Raw genomic sequence first — 26,853 nt, forward strand, 5'->3', positions numbered from 1 at the left:
GAGTCAGCAAATGCAGAGACAGAAAGTGGCTTAATGGTTATCAGGGCCAGAGGAGAGGGGAGGTAAGGAGTGGTTACTTCACGGGTATGGGGTTTTATTTTGGGGTGATGGAAAGTTTTGGAACTAGATAAGGTGGTAGCTACTTGGTATTGTGAATGTTAACTCCAACATTATTTTTTTCTTTGTGTATATATTTAGCACTATTACACCAGAACATATACAGAATATTGACACAATTATACAAATGCATTAGAACTCCAGAATGGGATATTTTAACAGATCCTCTTCTCAGTTAATGAAACATACAACCTAATAATACTTGCAAGCATACAACTGATGTCCAAACCTAAATAATACTTGTTTTTTAAGAAAAAATGTAGAGCCCAGCCAGCGTGGAGCAGTGGTTGCGCGTCAACCTATGAACCAGGAGGTCAGGGTTTGATTCCCAGTCAGGGCACACACCTGGGTAGTGGGCTCGATCCCCAGTGGGGGGCATGAAAGAGGCAGCTGATCAATGATTCTCTCTCATCATTGATGTTTCTGTCTCTCTCTCCCTCTTCCTTCCTCTATGAAATCAATCAATATATATATATATATATATATATATATATATATATATATATATATATATATATAAATATATATATTTTATATATATATGTGTGTATATATATATATATATTTTTTTTTTTATTTTTTTTTAAAGAAGCAATGTAGAAAACGTCATTTGACCATAAATGAAGATTGCTTAAATCACATTCATAAAATGAAAGAATTAAACACTGGTTAATCACATGTAAAAATTGAATGTAATGAAACATACTGGGTTTAATTAACAATTAACTAAATGCTATTAAATTGCTCACTCTACATTTATGTGAATTTTACCTCAAGAGAAAAAGCCTCCCCCCAAAAAAAAATATAGCCAGCCATTCCTTCCTGCCCATGATCTTTGGGAGTGGAAACCAGCTGGCCGAGACAAAAAGCAAAGGGGATGGCATGTCCCCATTTCAAAGGCGAGGACACTAAGGCCCAAGGAGCATCGGTGACTTGCTCAAGGTCACACGCCTCTACGTGACAGCCATCCACACGCCCAGATCTGTCTGACTGCCAAGCCCACATCTGTCCTGCCACCGCACCGTCTCTCTGGAACATTCTTCCCTCAGGGGAGCCAACGGCCTCCTTCCAGCCAGCTCTGAGGGGCATCAGCTTCTGTAAACAGAGCAATAAATAGCTCGGGAGAGCAGGCCGTGCGGCTCGCAGGGTGACCCTGAAACATTCCCACAGAACGCCGCGAAGGCCTTGGCCGCGGAACCCGGAATAGCTGGAGAGTTAATTTTTTATTTGTGGTAAGTTGCTGGGCTTGGTGACAGTTCCATGAGTGGCATTTCCTGTGACTCGTCTGGTGTTCAAACATTAACTTCCTCCCCAGAGAGGACCAGGCAGTTTAACCATTAACCCCGAGCCCCAAGGAAGAGGCCACCAGCCCTCTCCACCATGGGTGCCGGGCAGACCTTGCGAGGATGGAGGTCCTGTGGGCCGGGCAGTGGTGGCCCTGGACTCCAGGAGTCCTGCTCCTCGGGGGGCTGCTGGGCTGCCACCAGCTCGGTTCTGATGTGGACACGTGGGCTTGCCCACCCCACGGCTCTGCCCCTTTGTCATTGCTCTGCTCCCTTCAGTCTTTGGAATTTCCCCTCGTCCACCACTTTGTGAAGTTCTAAACTTCACGCTGGGTGCTTGGCTCTGCCTCCCAACCTCTCAGCAGAGTGGCCTGAAGCCTTTCCCAGCGGCCAGGGCCTGGACATCCTCTGCCTCGGGGACTTGTGAGCCAGGTTTTCAAAGCAAAGACCGCTTTCCTAGATGGAAATTGCAGAAGGCCAACATGCAAAGCACATCCGAGTGTCCTGAGCCACGTGTGGCGGGTGGGGCCAGCCTGGCCACCCTTCCATCCACTGCCCAGCCTTGCCAAACAGTCTCAAACCTTGCAAGCCCAGCACAGCCCTTTTCTCACATGAGGAGAGGGAAATCCAGAAGAGAGGGGTGCAGTCAGGGCCTTATCCACATCTCCCCAGGAAATTAGAGGCAGAACCAGGGCGGGATCCCTAATGAGTTTCTCAGCCCTGGATGCACAATGAGGACCCCCAGGAGAACAAATCACCCGGCCTGCCCCAGCTCAGCCCACCTGGGCACGGACATGCTTACAATTTCCCCGAGGACCAGAAATGTGAGGTGGGCATGCGCAGGGTGACTGGCAAGTGGGTCACAGGAGAGGAGCCTGCCGGGCACGGCCAAGTGCGCAGGTGGAAGGGGGCCCAGATGGACCCCACCCGTCCACGGCAGAGGGCAGCCTGTCGGCACCGAGGAGCTGGCAGAGGCCGTCCGAGAGGCTCCTGCTACAGCGAGGTGCCATCACGTGTTCTCAACAGCCTCCCGAGTCATACGATTATTATTATCCTCATTTTAAAGCGTGCCAGTTGAGAGGCAGAGGAGTGGAGTCTCTCGCCCACGATGGCCTAGAGGATGCAGCAGAGCTGAGCTTGGGCCAGAGCTGACCTAGCCTGGCGCTTGGCCCTGGCTCAGTTCACCAGACGCAGACTCTGGTGGCCTAGCAGCCCAGACCTGCTCCGTGGGCATGGGAGCAAATCTCCCTTTGCACTGGGGGAGCCCAATAGGAACATGGGGAACCCAGAAGGCCGAGAAGGAGGCCCTGCCCAAGGGGTCACTTGGGGCCTGAGTGGGGTCAGCAGAGCCAATCCATGCTCTTCACGGGAGGCCCTGGGAGAACAAAGCGCTCGCCTTTCTGCTCCCTGGTCATGCTCCTGAGAGCGCCGTCCAGGGGTGACACGGGCTGCACAGCTCACTTCAGCTAGTTTGTGACAAGTTCAGCAAGTTGGGGGCCACCCACATCCTCTGTGGGAGCCCTGCACCCTCAAATGCTCTGTTCCGCCTTCACTCTCTCCTTGGGGTCAGCTCTCTCTTTTCTCTCCTCTTTCCCTGCTCCCAGTCAAGAATATGCATTCACTCTTCACTCAGTCAGTCAGTCAACAAACACAACGAGTACTTGGTCTTGCAGGCCCAGGGCCACGCACTGGGGAAGAAGAGGAGAGTGGCACGGTTCCTACTCAGGCTGAGGCAGGAACAGTCCAGCAAACCTCTACATGCAGAGCGCCAGGAGAGAAATGGGGTCCTGCAGGAGTCAGGGCAGCCAGCTAAGCCAGTGGAGCTCCAGGCACCCATTATTGGTGGAGTCTACAAGGGAGAGTGGTTGGCAGAGTGAAGAAGAGAGAATGGTGTTGTAGCAGAAGGATCAGCATGTGCAAAGGACCAGAGGCATGAGAGAAAGTGACACAGTCAGGAAATTAAGAGCAATTTGGTTGAGCCAAGTGGAAATGTTTAGTCTGGAGGCCTGGGCTGGTCTGGAGGCCAAGGAGCTGGACTTCATCATGGAACCACTGGAGAGCACTGGGACATTTTAAACACCTCACATGCTAATCCTATATAATAAAAGCCTAATATGCTAAGTATCCAACCACTTGTCCGACCGTTCGACCAGTCGCTATGACGTGCACTGACCACCAGGGTAGGTTAGCTCTGACTGGTAGGTTAGCTTGCTGCTGGGGTCTGGTCGATCGGGACTGGGCACAAGACAGACCAAACATGCCCTGGAGCCAACCTCCCACAGTGCCTCCCCAGCCTCTAAAATATTTCTTCTAATTAATTTCCTTTCAATGTGCATGAATCTGTGCACTGGGCCTCTAGTTTAAACATAACATTACTTCTCAGTGTGAATTGAAGTTTGCCATTATTTCTCCCAAATGCTTGGCATTCTCTCAGGGCTGAATGAAAGCCCCTTGCCCTGTCATTTTTAGGCATTCACCTTGGGGACATGCAGACAGAGGCAGCTACCAACTTTGCTGCACCCACGGCTGGCCTTTTTCGGGAGACCAGGAGGCTCTGGCTCAGTGGTGCCCAGTGAGCACCATAAGGCCGTGGTCCTGCTCCCCACAGGCAGCTTGCACAGCCAGTAGAGAGGAAGGGAAGGCTGGAACTATGGGTGGAAGTCAGCCTGCTCCTGTCTCTCAGGCAGCGGATGAGTGAAATGGCTAAAGCCCACTGCCACACCCAAACTGCTTGGCCCCTGCTGCCTACAACACCCTGATTTTCCTCCTGCCTCTGGCTGCTCCTCACTATGAGTGCTGGGGATCCTGAGAACCGCTCCTGGGCGCTTCCTCTTTCCCCTCTCACCCCTTCACCTCATGCAACCACAGCCCCATTGCCTCCTGTATGAAAAGTCTCCAACCCTGACCTGCTCTGAAATCTTGATTCCACACATCTAAAACTCAACTCATAACCTTCATCTCTTCGCTCCTAAATACCTGGTCTTCCTTTACCTCTTCCTCCAGTTGCTGAGGTCGAACACTTGTGGGTCATCCTGGACCCACTCTCTCCCACCTCACCACCACCCAGAGCCAATTTATTACCACATCCTGTCAGTGTTACCCCCTAAACAGCCCTTACATGTGCCCATTCCTCTCCCCCACGTCCCCCAGGAGCCGATCCTGCCCCATGTCTCCTTGGTCTTGACCTTTTTTTGCACAGGCCAACCTCACTTTCAAATGCTGGCCTGGAAATCCCTTTGACTGAGGGCTTTCTCCAGCCATTGGAACCACTTTGCCTCCAAGCACAGTAGGCTGGGAGTGCAAGGGAATTACTTACTATTAATGTTCCCTCCCCAGAAGCAGCCCCAGGCTCTGACTGATGGGGAGCTGGTGGACAAATAGGCCAGCTCCTTCGCCTCTCCCAGGTGTGTGTTCTGTGCTGGCTCCTAAAATGCCCCAGGGGGATTAAGTTCTCATTGCCCACAGTGATAATGCAAATTCTAACCTCCTTTCCTTCTCTGTCTCCATTCCCCACCCCTTATTGGGCTTTCCAGGAATCACCTGCCAAATGCCACTTGCATATTTTTTCCCTTTTTTTTTTTCAATTACAGTTGACATACAATAGTATATTAGTTTCAGGTGTACATCATAGTGACTAGACATTTCTACACCTTATGAAGTGATCCCCCAATAAATCTAGTGCCCATCTGACACCATACATAGTTATTACAATATTACTGATTATATTCCCTATACTGATTTGTAACTATCAACTTGTACTTCTTTTTTAAAAATATATTTTATTGATTTCAGAGAGGAAGGAAGAGGGAGAGAAAGAGAGAGAAACATCAATGATGAGAGAGAATCATTGACTGGCTGCCTCCTGCACACCCACTACTGGGGATCAAACCTGCAACCCAGGCATGTGGCCTTGACTGGAATCAAACCCAGGAACCTTCAGTCCACAGGCCAATGCTCTATCTACTGAGCCAAACTAGATAGGGCTCAACTTGTACTTCTTAATTCTTTCACCTTTTTTACCCATTCCCCAATCTCTCTCGCATCTAGCAACCATCAAAATGTTCTCTGTATCTATAAGTTTGTTTCTGTTTTGTTTGTTTGTTTATTTTGTTTTTTAGATTCCACATATACGTGAAATCATCTGGCATCTGTCTTTCTGTCTGACTTATTTCATTTAGCACAATACCCTCTAGGTCCTTCCATGGTATTGCAGATGGCACAATTTTATTCTTTTTTATTGTTAAATCATATTCCATTGTATATATCACCACTTCTTTATCCATTCATCTATTGATGGACACTTGGGTTACTTGCATATCTTAGTTACTGTAAATAATGCTGCAATGAATATATGGATGTATATGTCTTTTTTACTTAGTGTTTTGGGTTTCTTCGATAAAATACCCAGAAGTGAAGTTGCTAGATCCTTTTTGGTCTCTTGTTATAGCCTTTGTTTTAAAGTCTATTTTGTCTGGTATAAGTATTGCTACCTCAGCTTTTTTGTTTGTTTGATTCCATTTTCATGAAATATATTTTTTCCATCCCATTACTTTCAATCTGTGTGTGTCTTTCATCTGAATTGAGTCTCTTATAGACAGCACATGTATCGGTCTTATTTTCTTATCCATTCAGCCACCCCATGTCTTTTGTTGGAGCTTTTTTAATTCATTTACATTTAAAATAATTGTTGATAGATATATAGTCATTGCCAAATTATTATTTATGTTTTTTATCCTTCTTCTTCTTCTTCTTCTTCTTCTTCTTCTTCTTCTTCTTCTTCTTCTTCAAGAAGTCCCTTTAACATTTCATATAATATTGGTTTGCTGGTGATGAACTCCTTTAGCTTTTTCTTGACTGGGAAGCTCTTTATCTGTCCTTTGATTCTGAATGATAGTCTTGCTAGGTAGAGGAATCTTAGCTGTAGGTCCTTGCTTTCCATCACTGAATATTTCTTGCCACTCCCTTTTGGTCTGTTGAGAAATCAGCTGACAGTCTTATGGGAGCTCCCTTGTAGGTATCTCTTTCTCTTGCTGCTTTTAAGATTCTCTCTTAATCTTTAACCTTTGGCATTTTAATTATTATGTGTCTTGGTGTGGGCCTCCTTTGGGTCATATTGTTTGGGACTCTCTGCACTTCCTGGACTTGTATGTCTATTTCCTTCTACAAGTTAGGGAAGTTCTCTGTTATTATTTTTCAAATAAGTTTTCAATCCTTGTTATTTCTCTTCTCCTTCTGGTACCCCTATGATACAAATATTGGTACACTTGATGTTTTTCCAGAGGTCCCTTAAACTATCCTCATTTAAAAAAATTATTTTCTCTTTTTGCTGCTCTGTTTGGGTACTTTCTGCTTTCTTATCTTCCAAATCGCTGATTCAGTCCTTTGCTTCATTTAATCTACTACTCAATAAATTTCCTCTAATGTATTCTTCATTTCAGTTATTATATTCATTTCTGACCCCTCTTTATGTTTTCTATCTCCATTTTTATGTTTCCTATCTCTTTGTTGAAGTTCTCACTAAGATCATTGAGTATTCTTATAACTAAGAATTTTGTTTTGAACTCTGCATCTGGTAGATTGTTGTCTCCACTTTGTTTTGTTCTTTTTTTGGAGTTTTATTCTGTTCTTTTATTGGGGACATATTTCTTTGTCTCCTTATTATGGCCTTCTCTGTTTGTTTCTATGTATTAGGTAGAACTGCTATATTGCCAGGTCTTGGTAGAGTGGTCTTCTGAGTAGGTGTCCTATGGGGCCCAGTGGTACAGTCTCCCTGAACTAGGTGCTCCAGGTATGTTCCTTTGTTTGGGTAGTGTGTGCTCTCCTGTTGTAGTTCAGCCTTGATTGCTGTTGGCACTTCAATGGGAGGGATTGACCCTCAGGCTGATTGGTTATGAGAACTGGTCGTGACTATAGCTGTTGTGCAGAGGCTGACCCTACAGAGCAGAATTCTCTTTATCGAGACTCTGGTGGCTGCCAAGTTTGTCCTTTGGGTGTGTGGTTTGTGGAGGTGGTTGGGTGGTGCTCTAAAGCTGGCCACCAGATATGTTGCTTCTTGTGGGAGCTGCATGCCAAGATCATCAACTGCTCAGGGCCACTCAGTCTGAGCTACAAAGTGATCTGCAGATATGTGCCACTTGTGCTGGGCTTGGAGGTGCCTGAGAAAAGCTAAGCTGTGAATTGAGGCTGGCTGCTGCTAGTGTCAGGCTCGAGGCCACTTAGCAAGAGGTAGAGGGCATGCCAAGGCCAGATGCTGCTTGTTTAGAGTTTGTGAACTTTTCAGAGATTTTAGGAAAATCTGCAGCATGAGCCAAGACAGGCCATTTATAAAGAAAAGTCACTGGAAGTGGCCTGGGTGGGCCTACAAGTTAGGTGGGGCAGGGTCTCAGGGAATCTCCAGTGTGGGGTGAATAGTATTAGCCAGGTTGATGGAGACTCAGATATGGCAGCTGCCTATACTGCAGGGTGTGGGTTCAGCAAAGGAACAATGGCCTCTGCCATCTGGGAGAAAGCTGCCCCTCAGCTCGTACCCTCATGCCAGACACTTCAGTGCCTCCTGGTATATCTCTGGCACCTTTGAGTTGCTGCCCCAGCACTGGAACTCAGAGAGAGTGAATCCAAGGAGCCATGTGTGGGCCCTTTAAGAGGAATGTCTGGGACTCTAGTAGCCTTCTATCTCACTCAGCTACAATTCCTGCTGTTTTTTACAGCCAGAAGTTATGGGAACTTCTCTTCCCAGCACTGGAACCCTGGGCTGGGGAATCTGTTGTGGGGCTGGGACCCTGGCTCCTCAGGGGGACCTTCAAAACTGAGACATCCCTCCAAATTTTTATCCACCACACATGTGTATGGGACCAGCCCATTCTGCATCTCCACCCTCTGACCAGTCTTAACATTCCTTTTTCTGTATATCCTTACTTTCAGCATTTCTGTTCAGCTAGACTTCAGGGGGTTCTGCATGATGGTTTTTTTGTAGTTTAGTTATAAATCTGATGTGGTTGTGGAAGGAGGTGAGTATAGTGTTTACCTATGCTGCTATCATGGCTGGAAACCAAGTTACTCATATTTGAATCCTTCTCTCAGGGTCTGCTTCTGGGTAATTCAAAGGAATACAGTCTTTCTAGCCCCAGTGACCATTATATATTGTGCAGAACTCACAGTGGGTCTCTCTGATTTTACTCCTGTCCTCCAATGCACCTTCCACATCACTCCCCTTTAAGACTTGCCAGGTCTTTCCATTGCTCTTAGGATCAGGATAAAAGTCCTCTACATGTTCAATGAGGTTCTCTGTGCTGTGGTCCTGCTGCCTTTTGAGCTCACATGCCCAGGCTGTGTTCCACCGTCTACCTCACCGGAGTTACAGTGGCTGAGGCAGAGATGGTCCATTGGCCATTCTCCTTTCTCAGTAAAAGAACAAGACCTCGTTCAAGGTGGCCACATGCACAGCTAACAACGTCAGTCTTCAGCCTCGGTTGCATAGAGGTGGCCATGCAGTCCAGTTCTGGCTGATGAAGTGTAAACAAAAGTCACCTGGAGAGTGACTTTTGGAAAGTTTGGCTTCCAGTATATCTCACCCTTCCTTCTCGTACTTTCTTCTTCTTCCTGTCAGAAAACAACAGGTGCTCTCCTCTCCTCTCTGGAGGTATAGCAGCCATCATCTGCCATTAGGCAAATGCCACACATTAAGCAGAAGAACAGAAGGAATCTGGAATCTGATGACATCCTGGAATTTTGCACCACTTCTGGATTTTTGTAAAGTGCAAAAAATCAGCTCCTGTTTGATAAAGCTAATCTGTCATAGGCAGTAAATGCATTCCTAAGTGGTAAGAGCTTAGTCTGTGTTCCTTTTTTCTCGCCATTGTATCCTTTATTCTCGCCATACTTACCTCATAAGAGTAAGCACTAAATATTTTTTTGAATGAATGCTTTTAATTTCACACTAACCCCATGAAATAGATGAGGTCGAGAGACATCAAGCAACTTATTCAAGATCACACAGTCTGTATAATATAAAGGGCTGAACCCCTTCTCTCCCCTCCTCTTCCTCTTTCTTTCTTTTTAAAAATGGAAGTAAAATTCACATAATAGATCAGAGCTCTTTCTCCCTTTCAGCCCACAAGACATTCCAGTCAGGCAGTAGTCTTCACCTGAGCTGCTGAAGCAAGACAGCAGGTAGAGGACAAGGCTCTGCAGAGGCAGGTGAAAAGAGGAAGGAATCAGCCGCACAGTGGGCATAGTGACCAAGTTCTTAGAAGTGTTGGCACAGTGCTATTGTTGGAGCCAAGGAAAGAGTCATCAGACTGGCCATGGTGGACAATGAGAAACTGGGCAGCCAACAGCTTGAGAATTTAAAGAACAAAGGTCATGACTTGGAGAGAAGAGTATTGCAAAAAGATATGTGTGGCCTATATACTAACAAATTGGACAACCTAGACGAAGTGGATAAATTCCTAGAAACACACAATTTACCAAGATGGAAGCATGAGCAAATAGAAAATTTGAGCAGACTACTAATCAGTAAGGAAGTTGAATCTGTAACAACATCAAAAATCTTCCAACAAAGAAAAGCCCAGATAACTTCACTGATGAACTCTACCAAACATTTAAAGAAGAATTAGCAGCACTAATCCTCCTCAAACTCTTCCAAAAAACTGAAAAGGAGAAAACACTCTTAGAATCACTCTATGAGACCAGCATTACTCCATACCAAAGCCACACAGACTCTACAAGCAAACGACAGACAGATAACACTGATAAACACTGATACAAAAATCCTCAATAAAATACTAGAAAACTGACTTGAATTAGAAAGTATTCCTGCAATGTAAGAGTGATTCAGCATATGAAAATCATTCAGTGTAATCTACACTAATAAAAGAGAAACATGCAAATTGACCGTCACTCTGCTACACCCACCAGCCAATCAGAGCGAGTATGCAAATTAATCCAACAAAGGTGGTGGTTAATTTGCATATGCAGGCACAAAGACTGGAGAGAGTTTAGAAGGAAGAGGGAGGGAAAGCGGAAAGTGGGGCAGCGGCAGCGGGAGGGAAAGCGCAGGGTGGCAGCGGTGGCAGGAGGGAAGCCCACTGAGGCGGGCTTCACTCCCTTCTCTGCTTCACTCAGGCCACAGGAAGCCCTATTCTTGCAGGAATAGGCACGAGGAAGCCCTATTCTTGCAGGAATCTTCCTTCAATGGGCCTCTAGTCTATATTATAAAAACCCAGTGGCCCTAATGCTGTAACGACCAAAGACCGGCGCAGGTGGGCGGGGCTGCGTGATTTCGCACACTGGACTTCTAGTATGCCATATTAACAGAATGAAAGACAAAAGCTACATGATCATCTCAGTTGATGCAGAGAAAGCATTTGACAAGATTCAATACCTTTTCATGATAAAAAGCAAAAGCAAAACTGAAGCTAAGAATAGAAGAAAACTATCTCAACACAATATAGGCCACATATGAAAAGCCCAGAACAAACATCATACTCAATGGTAAAAGACTGAAAGTTTTTCCTGTAAGATCAGGAATAAGACAAGAATGCCTGCTTTGGGCACTTGTATTCTGGAAGTATTGGAAGTACTAGCTATAGCAATTAGGCAAGAAGAAGAAATAAAAGGCATCTGAATTGGAAGGAAAGAAGTAAAATTACCTGTTTGCAGATGACATGATCTTATATGTAGAATATGTAAATATTTTACAAAAGCAATTGTTAGAACTAATACATGGATTCAGCAAAGTTGCAGGATATATACCAAATCAACATACAAAAACACTAATGAGAAACAACCTGAAAAGGAAATTAAAAAACAGATTCAAGGAGCCAACTCACCTCCACCCCCAATGGCTGGGTGGCCAAGGAGTTGTGCAGTGACCCCCACACTCCAGCAAACAAAGTGCTGCAAGCAGCGCGGAGTGTGCAGGTTGTGGCCTGTAGCCTGCACACCGCCTAGGCAGCGCCCTCTGCTCCTGCCCACCAGCCCTGGGGCCTGAGGGCGAGCACCATCTGGATGCTGTCCACCGGCCCCAGTCTGCTATAGGTGGGTAAATTCACAGAGAAACATAAATGGATAGCAACAGAAAATAGTACTGGAACAGTGGAACAGCAATTTTTGCACAGGAAACTTTGGGAAATGTTGTTTGCTGAAGTCTGCCTTAATTGAACAAACAAGATGAGTTTGGTGCTTTGGAAAGTGTGAAAGCTGCTAGTGAACTCCATTCTCTTTATCAGAAGTAACTGAGATTAATGAAGCTCATGCAGAAAATCTCAGGCTTGTCAATAAATCTTGTTATGAAGATGGTTGGCTGATCAAAATGACACTGAATAACTTTTCAGAACCAGATGAACAAATATGTGAAGAAGCATGGGGAATACATAAAGTCTATTGAGGAGTGAAAACAGAACCCCCTAGATAAAGTAGTGTGAAACAACATTTTAAAAATGCAATAAATCCAACTTATAATAGTTTCCAAAAGAATAAAATACTTAGGAATAAACTAACACATGTGAATATTATAAAACTAGAGGCCCGGTGCACGAAATTCATGCTCGGGGGTCCCTCAGCCCAACCTGCACCCTCTACAATCCAGGAGCTCTCAGAGGATATCCTACTGATGGCTTAGGCCCACTCCCCATGGTTCTCTGCTCTCTGCGGGGCCTGGAGGTTTCCCTGCAGCCATGGAGATGAAGCCCCCATGCCCTGCTGTGGCTCTCTGCCTGCTGCCACCATGTGCCATGTGAAGGAAGCCCCAATGCCCTGCAGTGTGCTCTGTCTGCCCGGCCTGGGGGCTTCCCAGACATGGACACACTAAGGAAGCCCCATGCCCTGTTGTCCGGGCTCTGTCTGCAGGGCCTGGGGATGTTCCCATCGCCACTGCCCACTAAGAAAGCCCCCAAGCCCTGCTGTCTGGGCTCTGTCTGCCATGTCTGGGGACTTCCCTGCCACTGCCCCACTAAGGAAGCCGCCATGCCTGGCTTTGCAGGGCCTGGCGGCTTCCCGGCTGCCGAGATCAGGAAGCCGCCATGCCCTGGTCTGCTGGCATTGGAGTCTTCCCGCCTCAGCGACCATCAGGAAGACATCATGCTCTGCTCCTCCACCGGCTCCTTGTGTGCAGGGCCTGGCGTCTTCCCGATCGCCATGGCGACCAACGGGAAGACTCCAGGCCCTGCCCTCCGCCGGCTCTGTGTGCGCAGGGCCTGGCGTCTTCCCGATTGCCACAGCGACCATCGGGAAGACTCCAGGCCCTGCTCCTCCGCCGGCTCCGTGTGCGCCGTGGTGACAGGCCCTGCTCCTCCGCCGGCTCCGTGTGTGCAGGGCCTGGCAGCTTCCCGCTGGTTGGCTGATCAACCAGCACTAAGGAAGCAACTAAGGCAGCAGCACTAAGGAAGCAACCATGCCCTGCTCTCAGTGCTCTGTTTGCTGGTGGGACAGGCCAGATACTCCAGCAGCGGGGCTGAGGGGACTGGGCACCGCCATCTTGTGGGTATGGGGGCCGCCATTTTTGTCGCGGAGTGATGCCTAATTTGCATATTACTCTATTATTAGATAGGATGTTGCTGAAAGAAATTAAAGAAGATGCAATAAATGTAAAGACATCTGGGCTTTTGGATTTGATGACTGAGTATTGCTAGATATGTCAATACTACCCAAAGTGATTGATAGATTTAGCAATCTCTATAAAAATCCCAATGATAGAAATATTTTATTTAATATTTATTCATTTACTATTTATTTAATATCATTTATAGAAATAGAAAAATCCACCCTAAAATTTTTATGGAATTTCAAGGGACCTAATAGCCAAAACAATCTTGAAAAAAATAACAAAGTTAGAATCTCACATTTCCTGATTTCAAAACTTACTAAAGCCACAGTATTCAAAATAGTGTGGTATTGGCATGAAGGGAGACATGAAGACCTATGGAATAGAAAAGAATGCCAAGAAAGAGAAATTAAGAAAATAATCCCATTTAGTATTGCAACAACAAAGAATAAAGTACCTAGGAATAAATTTAACCAAGGAGGTAAAAGACCTGTACTTGGAAAATTATAGGATATTGAGGAAAGAAACTGAGGATGATACAAATATGTGGAGATATATACTGTGTTCATGGGTTGGAAGAATTAACATCATTAAAATGTCCATACTACCCAAATCAATCTATAGATTCAGTGCAATTCCTACCAAAATACCAATGGCATATCTCACAGATCTAGAAAAAAATATTATATGGAATAAAAGAAGACCCCAAATAGCCTCAACAATCTTGAGAAAGAAGAACACAGTTGGAGAAATCACAATACCAGATATCAAACTATACTACAAAGCCACCGTAATCAAAACAGCCTGCTATTGACACAAGAGCAGGCATATAAATCAATGGAACAGAACAGAGAGCCCAGAAATAAACTGACACCTTTATGGTCGATTAATATTTGACAAAGGAGGCAGGGCAAACAATGGAATAAAGACAATCTCTTCAATAAATGGTGTTGGGAAAATTAGACAGGTACACGCAAAAAAAATGGAACTAGACTACCAACTTACATCATACACAAGAATAAGCTTAAAATGGATTAAATATTTAAATGTAAGTTTGATTTCTGTCTCTAAAGATTTGCCTAAAGTTGACATATCATATAAATAGAAACATATAATACATGATCTTTTATAACTTGCTTCTTTACTTAACATGTTTTAATATTCATCCATGCCATAGTATTCCTTTTTAAGACCCAATAATATTCCATTGGACATCCACGCATTTTGTTTATCATTCATCAGCTGACAGACACTTGGACTGTTTCTATCTCCAGGCTATTATAACTAGTGTTACTATGAACACATGTGTACAAGTTTTTATTTGAATAAAATGGATTGTTTTCTTAATGCAACCCTTCCTTGCCCTTAGATGAGGGAAAGCAAAGAAGATATGTTAAGGAAGGGACTAGAAATAAAGTTAACATTTAAATATCAAATTAATAATATTTAAAGTCTTGATTAGTAATAAGAATTAATATTTAAATTGATAATATTTAACATATTTTCTCTCATGTATCATTATAATTCTGAAGTAGACAACCACTTTATAGACCAGGAATCTGTGGCCCAAATGGTTAAATAATTTGTCCATGGTTGCACACCAGAGACCCCAGGTTTTTCTAACCCCACCCTGCCATTCTGACTGCCTCACTCATCAAACTAGCGTTGGAGGTGAGAGAATGGAGGAGAGGTACACTGCCTTGACAAGGAATTCTTACCAAACTTGGTGAAGTTATCATGCAGAAGTTAATGGCACAAAAACCTTGGCTATGTGCACAAGCCCAGAGAAAGAAAGAATGGTGATAATCTGGCTTTTTGGGTGTGCATACACGGATCACGAGCTGATTACCTGAATGAATACAGCTGGCTCTGCCCCTATATCCCCATCCTGGTCCAGAGGACCAGCTTCCCCTGACACAGTGGGACCGGACATGATCCATGTCAGGAGTGGACTAAGGTGGGCTACGCACCTGGGGCTGGCGGCTCCGTGCCACGCTCTCCCGTCCTCTCTCCAGAGAGTTCTTGCAGGCACTTGTCCCGCTCCTCCCACAGCACCCGCAGCACATCGCACAGTCCGGGGAGGGCTCCAACCTGCAAGTCCAAAACCAAGAATGCTCATCATTGCAGCTAAGTTGGTTCTACCCCATAAGGACTTACTGTGAGCACGAATGGTGCTAGACAATGGGACTCAAATTCAGGGAGACAAAGCCCTGCCCACAGGAAGCTCCTAGTCCATAGTGAGGTACAGGCAGTCACTTCTAGGCAGGAGTTCAGAACAGTAATTTGCAGTTTGTCCGCTGCAAATCTTGCCCTTAAATTTATAAAGGCTTCCAGCCCAACAAGCTCTTTGCTCTCTGGGCACCTCACTATTATTCTGTAGGACTTCATGCCTTCCACTCCAACTGTGTTTATTGTTCAGGTTTTGAAAGCTGACTGCAGGGAGGAGTTGAACAGGAGGGCAGAGGAAAAATTGTCACACAGTCCTGGCATCCTAGCTCTTCCTAGAGTGAATTTTCAAAGCAAGGCTTCATTCTTTCATTTGTACCTAAGACTTAAAAAATATGTGAATGAATGAACAAACACCTAAACAGATAGCCAAATCAAATTCCCTCTTTACTTTTTACAGAGTATACAATTATAATATTACAGATTCCTTTCACATACATTGGCTTATTCAATTCTCAAAACAAAACAAAACCCTATAAAACTCTCAGCAAAGTGGAAATAGAGAGAACATATTTCAACATAATAAAGGCCATATATGACATCATATTTAATGGTGAAGAGCTAAAAGTGTTTCCCTTAAGATCAGGAACAAGACAAGAATATTCACTTTCACCACTTTTATTAAACACTAGGAGCCCAGCGTGCGAAATCGCGTGGCCCCGCCCTGCCTTGACACCCAAACGTCTCCACGCAGAGCTCCAGTGCACCTGGCCCAGCCCCCGACCCCTCTGGCCTTCTCTAGCTGCTTCATGCCCCGCCCTCAGTCCCTCGAGTTGCCTCGGGCTGTCCTGCCTTCTCCGGGCGCCTCCCCGATTCCGCCCTGTCTCCGGAGCAATGTGGCGGCTCCACCCGTCATGGCTCCGGAGGAGAGCATGGAAGCCTCCCGCCTGCTGTGCTGTGCTCCTTCCCCTGGCAGGTGGGTGGCGGGGTGCTCTGAGTGTGAGCAGTGGGTGGCGAAGGACTGGTGAGGGGGGCACTATGGGCTCTCACCCCCACCCTCCCCACCACGGGATGGTCCAGCCTCCTCTGGGCACCTCCCCGCTAACGCCCTGTCTCCAGAGCAACGCCCCACCATGCACCGCAGGCAGCCTCCTGCGATCGGTCGTGACATTACAGAGTAATGGACAATTTGCATATTCCTCTATTATTATATAGAATAGTATTAAAAGTCTTAGCCACGGCAATCAGACAAGAAAAAGAAATAAAGAGCATCTAAATTGGAAAGGAAGAAGTAAAATTGTCATTATTTGCAGATGATATGATACTATATAGAAAAAAGCCTAAACACTCTACCAAAAACCTATTAAAACTGATGAGTTCAGTAAAGTAGCAGAATACAAAAGTAATAATCTAAAATTGGTTCCATTTTTACACACCAATAACAAACTATCAGAAAGAGAAATTTAAAAAGCAATCCTATTTACAATTGTATAAAAAAATAAAATACCTAAGATTAAATTTAACCAAGGAGGTAAAAGATGCATACTCAGAAAATTTTAAGACATTAAAGAAAGAAACTGAAGAAAATAAATAAATAAATAAATAAAAGCTTATATTGGGCTCGTGATAGGAAAAATTAACATCAATAAAATGTCTATACTACCCAAAGCAATCTATAGATTAAGTGCAATTCCGATCAAGATATCAATGGTATGTTTCACAGAACTCAAACAAATAATCCTAAAATTTATATGGAACCACAAAAAACCCCAAACAGCCACAGCAATATTGAGAAAGAACAAAACTGGAGGTACCACACTACCTGTTATCAAACTATATTACAAGGCTGCAGTCATCAAAACAGCATGGTACTGGTATAAAAAGACATAGATTAGAGAGCTCAGAAATGAACCCACACCTATATGGTCAATTAATATGGTCAATGCAAAGGAGGCAAGAACATACAATAGAGTAAAGACAGTCTATTCAATAAATAGTGTTAGGAAAATTGGACAAATATATGCAAAAAAATGAAACTAGACTACCTTCTTACATTATATACAAAAATAAACTCAAACAGATTAAAGATTTAAATGTAAGACTGGAAACCATAAAACTCCTAGAAAAAAAAATAAACATAGGCAGTCAAATCTCAGACATCTCTCATAGCAACATTTTTTTCTGATATATCTCCTTGGGCAAGGGAAACAAAAGAGAAAATAAAAAAATGGGACTACATCAAACTGAAAAGGTTTTGCACAGCAAAGGAAACCATCAACCAAATGCAAAGAGAACCTACTAACTGGGAGAAGATATTCACCAATGATACACCTGATAAAGAGTTAAAATACAAAATTTATAAAGAACTAATACATTTTAATACACCCAAACAAACTTATTTAAAAATGGGCAAAAGACCTGTATAGATATTTCTCTAAAGAGAGACATACAGATGAGACGAATCATCAGAGAAATGCAAATTAAAAACACAATGAGAATTAAAACCTCACACCTGTCAGAATGGCTATCATCAATAAATCAACAAACAACAAGTGTTTGTGAGGATTTGGAGTAAAGGGAATGCTCATGCCTTGTTGGTGAGCTTGCAAATTGGTGCAGCCATTGTTCCTCAAAAAATTAAAAATAGAACTACCTTATGACCCAGCAATTCCACTTCTGGATATTTATCTGAATAAATCCAAAACACTGTTTCAAAAGGATATATGCACTCCTATGTTTATTGCAGCATTATTTACAACTAGAGACCTGGTGCACAAAATTCATGCACGGGGGGAGGGGGTGTGTATTCTCAGCCCAGCCTGCACCCTCTCCAACTGCCCTCCCCTGCACCCTGCAGTCGCCCCCAACTGCCCGCCCCTGCAGGCCTGGGTCCCCCTCAACTGTCCTCCCCTGCAGGCCTGGTCACCCTCAACTGCCCTCCCCTGCATGCCTGGTCACCCCTAACTGCCCTCCCCTGATGGCTTGGTCCCCCCCAACTGCCCTCCCCTGCAGGACTGATAGCCTCCAACTGCCCTCCCTTGAAGGCCTGGTCCCTCCCAACTGCCCTCCCCTGCTGGCCATCTTGTGGCAGCCATCTTGTGTCCACATGGGGCCGCCATCTTTGACCACATGGGGGCGGCCATCTTGTGTATTGGAGTGATGGTCAATTTGCAAATTACCTCTTTATTATATAGGATTATATTGGATAGCCAAGATATGCAAGCAACCTAAGTGCCCATCAGTAGACAATTGGATAAAGATGTTATATGAATATGACTCAGCCATAAAAAAAGAATGAAATCTTACTATTGCAACAGCATGGATGGATCCAGAGGGTACTGTGCTGAGTCAAATAAGACAAAGACCAATACCATATAAGATTTCACTTCTATGTAGAATATAAAGAACAAAATAAATGAACAAACAAAACAGAGTCAAATCCATGGATGCAGAGAACAAACTGATACTGAGAGGGTATTGTACTGAGTGAATCAAGACAGAAAAAGAAAAATACCATATGATTTCACTTATGTATGGAATATAATGAACAAAGTAAATGACCAAACAAAACAGAAACAGACTCATGGATACAGAGAACAAAGTTATAGCTGCCAGATGGGAGGGGAGTATGGGGGCTGGGTGAATATTTTGAAGGGATTAAGAAATACAAATTGATAGTTATAGTCACTGTATGTAAAGTATAATGTAGGAAATACAGTTAATAATACTGTAATAACTATGGATGGTGCCAGGTGGGTACTAGACTTAAGGGGGGATCACTTCATAAATTATATAAATGTTTAATCATTATTCTATACACTTGAAACTAATATAAAGTAATATTGAATGTCAACTGTTATAAGTAATAAAATTAAAATAAAAACAACCCTATGAAGAAAAACATAAAAGGAAACCAAGGCCCAATGTGATTAGAGGATGTGACCAAAATTGTTCACCCAGGGATCTCTCCATTTCAGAAGCCAACCTTGCAACAGTTAAAGGACCAGGTTTTATACCTTCTTGTCAACTCTACACTAATGCTCACAAGTTGAGAAAGAGAAAAGAAAGAGGGTGGAGCTGAAAACTTCCCAAATTCAACAAGAGACATAAATTTATAGATCCAAGATGCTGAACAAATTATTGGCACATGCATCAATCTAGATTAATCTCCAAAGAAGTATGCTGAATGGAAGAAAAAAAAAGCACCAATCCCAAAAGGTTTCATGCTCCATGATTACATTTATATAATGTCCTTGAAATGACATAATCCTATAAATAGGGAACATATTAGTGGTTGTCAGGGGTTAAGGAAGGGGTGAGAGTGGGAAAGAAGGGTGTGTGACCATAATAGAGCACCATGAGGATCCTGAGATAATAGAAATGATCTGTACCTTGACTGGATCACCATCAATATTATGGTTGACCAATCAAACTCTTGCTCCCTTGCAAGCACTAAGAGAGAAGAGGCATCTGTTGCTGTATGCCACTGAGATTTTTGTTATGCAGCATAGCTGACTGACAGGCTGGGAAGTAGATTCTGGGGCAGCAGCAAGGTGAGTAGATAGGGAGTGAAGTTTACCCCAAGTGAGGGGCAATTTGCACTGCTGGAGACTGAAGAAAGGGGGTATTCCACAAAGAAGACTCTTGAAAGCCGTGGAGAAGATTAGAAATGAGAGAACACCTACAATGGGAGCCACCCCATCCTGGAAATTTCTCGTCTTACATTTCTTCTTTTAAAGTTGTAATAAAAAAATAAAAATTAAAAAAAATAAAGTTGTAATAAAAATATATGACATTAGATATACAGTTCAGTGGCATTAGTACATTTACAATGTTGTACAACCATCATCACTATCCATCTCCAGAACTTTTTCAACATCCCAACTGAAACTCTGTCTCCATCAAGCACTAACTCCCCATTGCTCTTCCCCCCCCCCGCCAGCTCCTGATAACCTCTGTTCTACTTTCTAAATCTATGAATTTGTCTAGTCTAAATCATTCATATAAATGGAATCATACAATATTTATTCCTTTGAGTCTGGCTTATTTCACTCTCATGTTGCAGCATCTATCAGAATTTCATCCCTTTCTAAGGCTGAATAATATTCCATCGCTTGTACATGCCACATTTTGTTCATCCAGTCATCTGTTTATGGACACTTGAGCTGTTTACACCTTTGGCTACTGTGAACAATGCTGCTATAAACATGGGTGTACAAATATCTCTTTGAGTCTCTGTTTCAATTCTTTTGGGGGTATGCCCAGAAGTGAAATTGCTTAATCATAAGATAATAACATGTTTACTTTTTTCCCTATGTTTACTTTTTTTAGGAACCACCAAACTGTTGCTCACAGCAGCTACACCATTTTACATTCCCACCAGCAGTGCACAAGGGTTTCAATTTCTCTACATCCTCAGCTCCCCTGGTTATTTTTCTGTGTTAATGACAGCCCACATCTCTTTTACCCTTGATCCTACCATTAAAATTTAATAAATCAAGATAATTTTGTGCAGTGGTATTCCAACTAAAGAAGTGTGTGGTGTCCCTTGAGGTGTGGCAGCAACAGTATTCTCCTGCGAAGACAGTCCACGGTTTCCCGATGGTGACAGCAGTGGAGGAAAGAGGACCTCAGAGCTGCTGGGAGTGGCAGGCAAGATGGTGTGTTCAATGGAGCAACCACTTGGTAGGTGCCTGGATTGGAGAATGCATGGGAAGAAGCCCCTTATGATCTAAATTAAGTGCCAGAGGGGAAGGAGAGATGGATATTTAGCAGCCATGTGTATATTTATGCATATACCAGTAATTCTATATACTTACTAAATTTAAAAGAAATATAATTTTACTTAAAATTTGCAGAATTGCTAAAATTTATTTTAAAATTTCATCAAAACAAGCGCCATTAATCCTTAAAAGCTCTTTTTAAACCATTTTTAAAAAATAATTCTTTATTGTTGAAAGTATTACATATGTCCCCTTCTTTCCTCCATTGACCCCCTCCAGCCCACCCTCACACCCCACCCCAGGCCTTTACGACCCTATTGTCTGTGTCCATGGGTTATGCATATGTGCATACAAGGTCTTTGGTTGATTACCTCCCACCCACCCTCCCCTGCCTTCCCTCCATGCTTCCATGTTTCTAGATCCACTCTGTTCATCAGTTTATTTTATTCATTAGATTCCACATATGAGTGAGATCATGTGATATTTGTCTTTCTCTGACTTATTTCACTTAGCATGATACTCTCCAGGTCCCTCCATGCTGCCTCAAAGAGTAAGAGATCCTTCTTTTTTACTGCTGCATAGTATTCCATGGTGTAAATGTACCATAGCTTTTTTATCCACTCATCTACTGATAGGCACTTGGGCTGTTTCCAGATCTTAACTATTGTAAATTGTGCTGCTGTGTACATGGGGGTGAATACATTCTTTCTGATTTGTGCTTCGGGTTTCTTAGGATATATTCCTAGAAGTGGGGTCACTGGGTCAAATGGCAGTTCCATAATTAATTTTTTGAGGAAACTCCATACTGTTTTCCACAATGGCTGCACCAGTGTGCATTCCCACCAGCAGTGTACTAGGGTTCCCTTTTCTCCACATCCTCGCCAGCACTTGTCATTTGTTGATTTTAAATCATTTTTTTTAAATATCAAGTTTGTATAAGTACTCTAAAAATTTTGCTTGTACTAATATCAAAGTATTTCTAACGAAAAATAGCTGTTCCCTTCCCTAACCCTACCTGCTCCCTGGCAGTCACTTTCAATGCTTTTGTGCTGTTGATTCTCATTTGTATTTCCATTCTTAAAAATTATATTCCTATACAGCTATTTCTTGGTTTATTAATTTAAGACATTATCCAAAACTGTCTTTTATGGGAGGTAAAGATTTAGATGTTTTTCGATCTCCCCACATATCCTTCTCTCCCCCATGCATTACATATCCTCCTTTTGACCTAATTTCTAAATGCATGATCTGTATTTCTAGTGATTTCTTTTGACTGTGAAATATGGTTCACTGCTGAGTCTAGTCTGTAAAAATGATTATGTCTCTTCTTGTACATGTTGTCTTTCCTGAGGTCAATAACTACTTTGTGTTTTCATTTGATTAGTTTCCTACGTACGGCTAAATTTCCAAGTACTCCAGCCGGTCTGTGAGACGTCTATCCGCGGTTCTTTGTTTTACCTCTGGAGACCTCTCCCTCACTCCCTCTCCCTCTTGCTTCAATCTGGGCCTGATACCTGGCCATGGCGTGGGGTATCCTCTCCCCATCTCTCCTGGCAGGAGCTCTGTTTCCTAGATCCCATGTCTTTTTCTGGCTTTGCTTTCTTTTTTGGTAGAAACACATTCTCAGGTAACCTCCTAAGAAAGCGTATATAGGAGGTAAACTTTTGGATCTTGTTTGAGAGAACGCCAGGTTGAAAATAACTTTTCTTCCAAATTTTCAAGGCTTTCACCCTTCTCTCTTCTGTGTTGTTAAGAAATTTATTTCTGATTCCAAATCTTTTGTATATGGCTTTTTTTTTTCTTACTAGAAATATTTAGGATTTTTCTTTGTCTTTAGTTATGTTAAAACTTCATGAGGAAACGGTTCCTTTTCTACTTATTAGTTAGATATTCAATGGGCATTTCTATCTAAAGATTTGTGTTCTCGCGCCTCTGGGTCCGGGTGAGGTCACGCGCCCCTGGATCCGGGTGAAGCTGGATCCTGGGTCCGGGTGAGGCCGTGTGCCACTGGATCCGGGTGAGGCCACGCGTCCCTGGGTCTGGGAGAGGCCACGCGCCCCTGGGTCCAGGTGAGACCTCGTGCCCCTGGATCCGGGTGAAGCTGGATCCCGGGTCCGGGTGAGGCCGTGTGCCCCTGGATCCGGGTGAGGCTGGGTCCCGGGTCCGGGTGAGGCCGCGCGCACCTGGGTCCGGGTGAGGCCATGCGCCCCTGGGTCTGGGAGAGGCCACGCGCTCCTGGGCCCGGGTGAGGCCACGCGCCCCTGGGTCCGGGTGAGGCCATGCACCCCTGGGTCCGGGTGAAGCTGGATCCCGGGTCCGGGTGAGGCCATGTGCCCCTGGATCCAGGTGAGGCTGGGTCCCGGGCCCGGGTGAGGCCATGCGCCCCTGGGTCTGGGAGAGGCCACGCGCCCCTGGGTCCGGGTGAAGCTGGATCCTGGGTCCGGGTGAGGCCGTATGCCCCTGGATGCGGGTGAGGCTGGGTCCCGGGTCCGGGTGAGGCCGCGCACACCTGGGTCCGGGTGAGGCCTCGCGCCCCTGGGTCCGGGTGAAGCTGCATCCCGGGTCCGGGTGAGGCCGTGTGCCCCTGGATCCGGGTGAGGCTCGGTCCTGGGTCTGGGTGAGGCCGCGTGCACCTGGGTCCGGGTGAGGCCACGTGCCCCTGGGTCTGGGAGAGGCCACGTGTCCCTGGGTCCGGGTAAGGCCACGCGCCCCTGGGTCCGGGTGAAGCTGGATCCCGGGTCCGGGTGAGGTCGCGCGCACCTGGGTCCAGGTGAGGCCACGCGCCCCCTGGGTCCGGGTGAGGCCACGTGCCCCTGAGTCCAGGTGAAGCCGTGCCCCTGGGTCCGGCCGAGACCAAACCAGAGGGAGTCGGACCTGCATTACCACCATTTGTCCACCATCCAGAGCTGAGGGGTCAGTGCTGACATGTACACATAAGGAACTGGTGGACATTGATATTGGGTCTCAAACGAACTGTTGGTCCAGAAAGAAACTCACTACAGACTGATTCATTTGCCTGTCAGCATAACTATTATTGCTCGTCTCACATTCAGTTCTTATAAGTATATCTCTAGTGACACATGATCTCGCTCATCTAAGGGAAATGATGAACAACATAGACTGATGAACAAGAACAGAACCAGAAACAAGGAGGCATCGATCGGACTATCGGGCCTCAGAGGGAGGATAGGGGAGGGTGGGGGGAGGGGGGAGAGATCAACCAAAGGACTTGTGTGCATGCATATGAGCCTAACCAATGGTTAAGTTCAACAGGGGGTTGGGGCATCCGTGGGGAGGGGTGTGGGATGGGAATTGGGGGATGAGGACAAATATGTGACACCTTAATCAATAAAGAAATTTTAAAAAAAAGGTTGCAGACAAAAAATAAAAAAATTAAGATTTGTGTTCTTCATTTCTGGGAATTTAAAAAAATTGTTATTTATTTTATTTCCCCCATCCTCTTCTCTATTCTGCCTTCCTGAGATTCATGTAGGTTGAACAGTGAACAGCCTGGATGGACCCTCTAATCTTCACCTTTCTCTACGCTTCCATCGTTTTGTCTACATAATCCTTCTGTCTAATCCTTCATACGTTTAATTTCCAGACAGGTTTTCTTTGATTCCTTTTCCATGGCATCCTCTGTTCCACACCTCCTCTGGCTCCAGCACCCTTTTTAAAGATCTTTAAAAGAACAGGATACTGGCTCTCATCTTGTGTTTGAAGTTTTTCCTCCTCTCTGCGTGGTCTCTGTTTCCTCTAAGTTCCTCTCCCCAGTTGTTGGCTTCCATGTTGGAGGCCCCTCAGTGTCATATTTAGGCTTGAGACACTAAAGTGGCCTTTGGAACCACTGTGGGCCTGAACCCTTTGTTGACTGGTGGCCTTCTCTGAAAATAACTACAGGGGGAAGGACCGCATTGCCAGCTATGGAGGGTTTCTCCCCCGTGCCTGGGGCCTTTCCTGGGTGCTGCAGGCCAGACAGTTTCTCCTCAATGTCCCTGACACCCCCTGCAGGCATTTAGGTTCTTCTTCCCTATGGCCACCACTACTTCAGGCGCTTTCCATTTCCCAAAGATTGCTTGAAATCTCTGCTTCCTTGTCTCTTGCCTTCTGATCCCTTTACTATCACTTTTTTTAAAAAAAAATGTGTTTTTAATGACTTCAGAGAGAGGGAGAGAGAGATAGAAATATCAATGATGAAAGAGAATCTTTGATTGATTGCCTCATGTACACCCCCTACTGGGCATAGAGCCTGAAACCTGGGCATGGATAAACACATGCCATTTTAAACTGAATGTCCTAATGTGACATTGTGATATAATAAATAATATATATTTGGTCTTTGTTCCTGGTTCCTGACACAGTGCTCCCAAAACCTTATAATTTTCTTTTTTAAAAAATATAATTTTATTGATTTCAGAGAGAAAAGGAGAGGGAGAAAAAGGTAGAAACATCAATGATGAGAGAGAATCCCTGATCGACTGCCTCATGCACGCCCCCTGCTGAGGAACGAGTCCACCACCCAAGCATGCGCCCATGACAGGAATGGAATCAAGGACCCTTAAGTCTGTAGGCCGATGCTCTATCCACTGAGCCAAACGGGCTAGGGCAAGCCTTGTAATTTTCTGAGTGATGGGGTGAGAGGAGCATCTTTTGTTGTAATATTTGTTCTTAACCCCCAGATCCTGATACAAGAGTTTCTAAGACCCTTGGAATCTCCAAAGTGATAAATGATGCTAATAAGATGACTGGTGGCTGGGGACCCTAGAGAGTTTGCGGGCTAGTCACCAGAAAGACCAGCCTTGTGGTAGAGGGTTGGAACTTTCAGCCCCATCCTCCCAACCACTTGAGAGGAGAGATGGCTGGAGACTGAGTTGATCAGCATTGGGCAATGATCACGTCCATCATTCCTGTGTGATGAAACCTCCATAAATACCCTACACGATAGGGTTTCGAGGGCTTTCAGGCCGGTGAAAACCTGAGCTGCTGGGAGGGTCGCACACCCAGAAAAGGGCAGGGGAGCTCCAGGTGGCCCTTCCTCGCCCGATGCGTCTCTCCCACTTGGCTGTCCCTGAGCTGTAACCTTTAAAGTAAACCAGTATTAGTGAGTACTAGTAAAGTTCTTTCCTGAGTTCTGTGAATCATTCTAGCATATTATTGAACCCAAGGAGGTGGTCGTGGGAACCCCCAATTTATAGCCAGTCGGTCAGAAGTATGGGTGGCCCAGACCTGGAATCAGTGTCTGAAGCAGGAGCAGTCTCATGGGACCGAGTCCTTATTTGTGGGGTCTGTGTAACTCCAGGCAGTTAGTGTTGGAATTGAGTTAAACTGTAGGACACCTAGCTGGTGTCTGGAAGGGTGAAGAATTGGCTGTCAGTGTGAGGAAAAACTTCATCTATTTGGTGTAATAGTGAAGTGTTTTGAGTAAAAAATACCAAAGTAATTGGTATCAAGAAGGAGGTGCTGTTTGGTAGTAAAAACAGAACCTCAGCCCTAAGAATCTTTGAAAATATATACTCCCCATAAGTTTAAAAAGAGGGTGTCAGAAAAAAGTACTAACTGGTGCTTTTCTTTATTTTTAAAAATTAACCAAATAAAAACATACAGATATGTTCCTCTTCAGTTTCAGAATTTGAGTCCAAGCCATCCTTATATCTAGAGTTTTTTAAATATCGCTAAAGTCATATCAAAGTTTTTAAAATACTTGGACCACAAAAGTTTTCATATAACTTTTATCTTTTTCTGGTACTTTAAGTTGACCTTCTTTCTTCTTGTTGATCACAAAATTCATAGGCCTTCACCACATCCATTTACATATCCTAGTTGTACTCCCAGGTTCTGAATAGAACTCCAGGCAATGTTGCCAACTGGCTTCTCTGAGACTTGCCCCAAGGAGCCCTTTGACATTCTAAACTAAATCCTCTGTGGTCTGTTGCAGAACCACGGAACCGATATCTGCCCATGGCCATCCTGGGTGGATTCCACTCCTGTATCCTATATTATAGGTTCGGTTTCGGCTTTGCTA

At 44.5% G+C, this 26,853-nt stretch overlaps 1 protein-coding gene across 2 annotated transcripts in view; it reads right to left on the reverse strand.

Moving 5' to 3' along the window:
• The window catches only part of SCTR (secretin receptor), an 82,614-nt gene that overhangs the window by 40,729 nt on the left and 15,032 nt on the right, over positions 1-26,853 (reverse strand). For both annotated transcript variants that reach the window (XM_079781770.1, XM_079781769.1), the window contains exon 2: positions 14,913-15,033. In XM_079781770.1, coding sequence (XP_079637896.1) covers positions 14,913-15,033 — 121 coding nt within the window. The remainder of the gene's footprint in view (positions 1-14,912; positions 15,034-26,853) is intronic.

This window comes from Cnephaeus nilssonii (assembly GCF_951640355.1).
Source record: "Cnephaeus nilssonii genome assembly, chromosome: 10".
In the NCBI taxonomy this organism is placed as follows: domain Eukaryota; kingdom Metazoa; phylum Chordata; class Mammalia; order Chiroptera; family Vespertilionidae; genus Cnephaeus; species Cnephaeus nilssonii.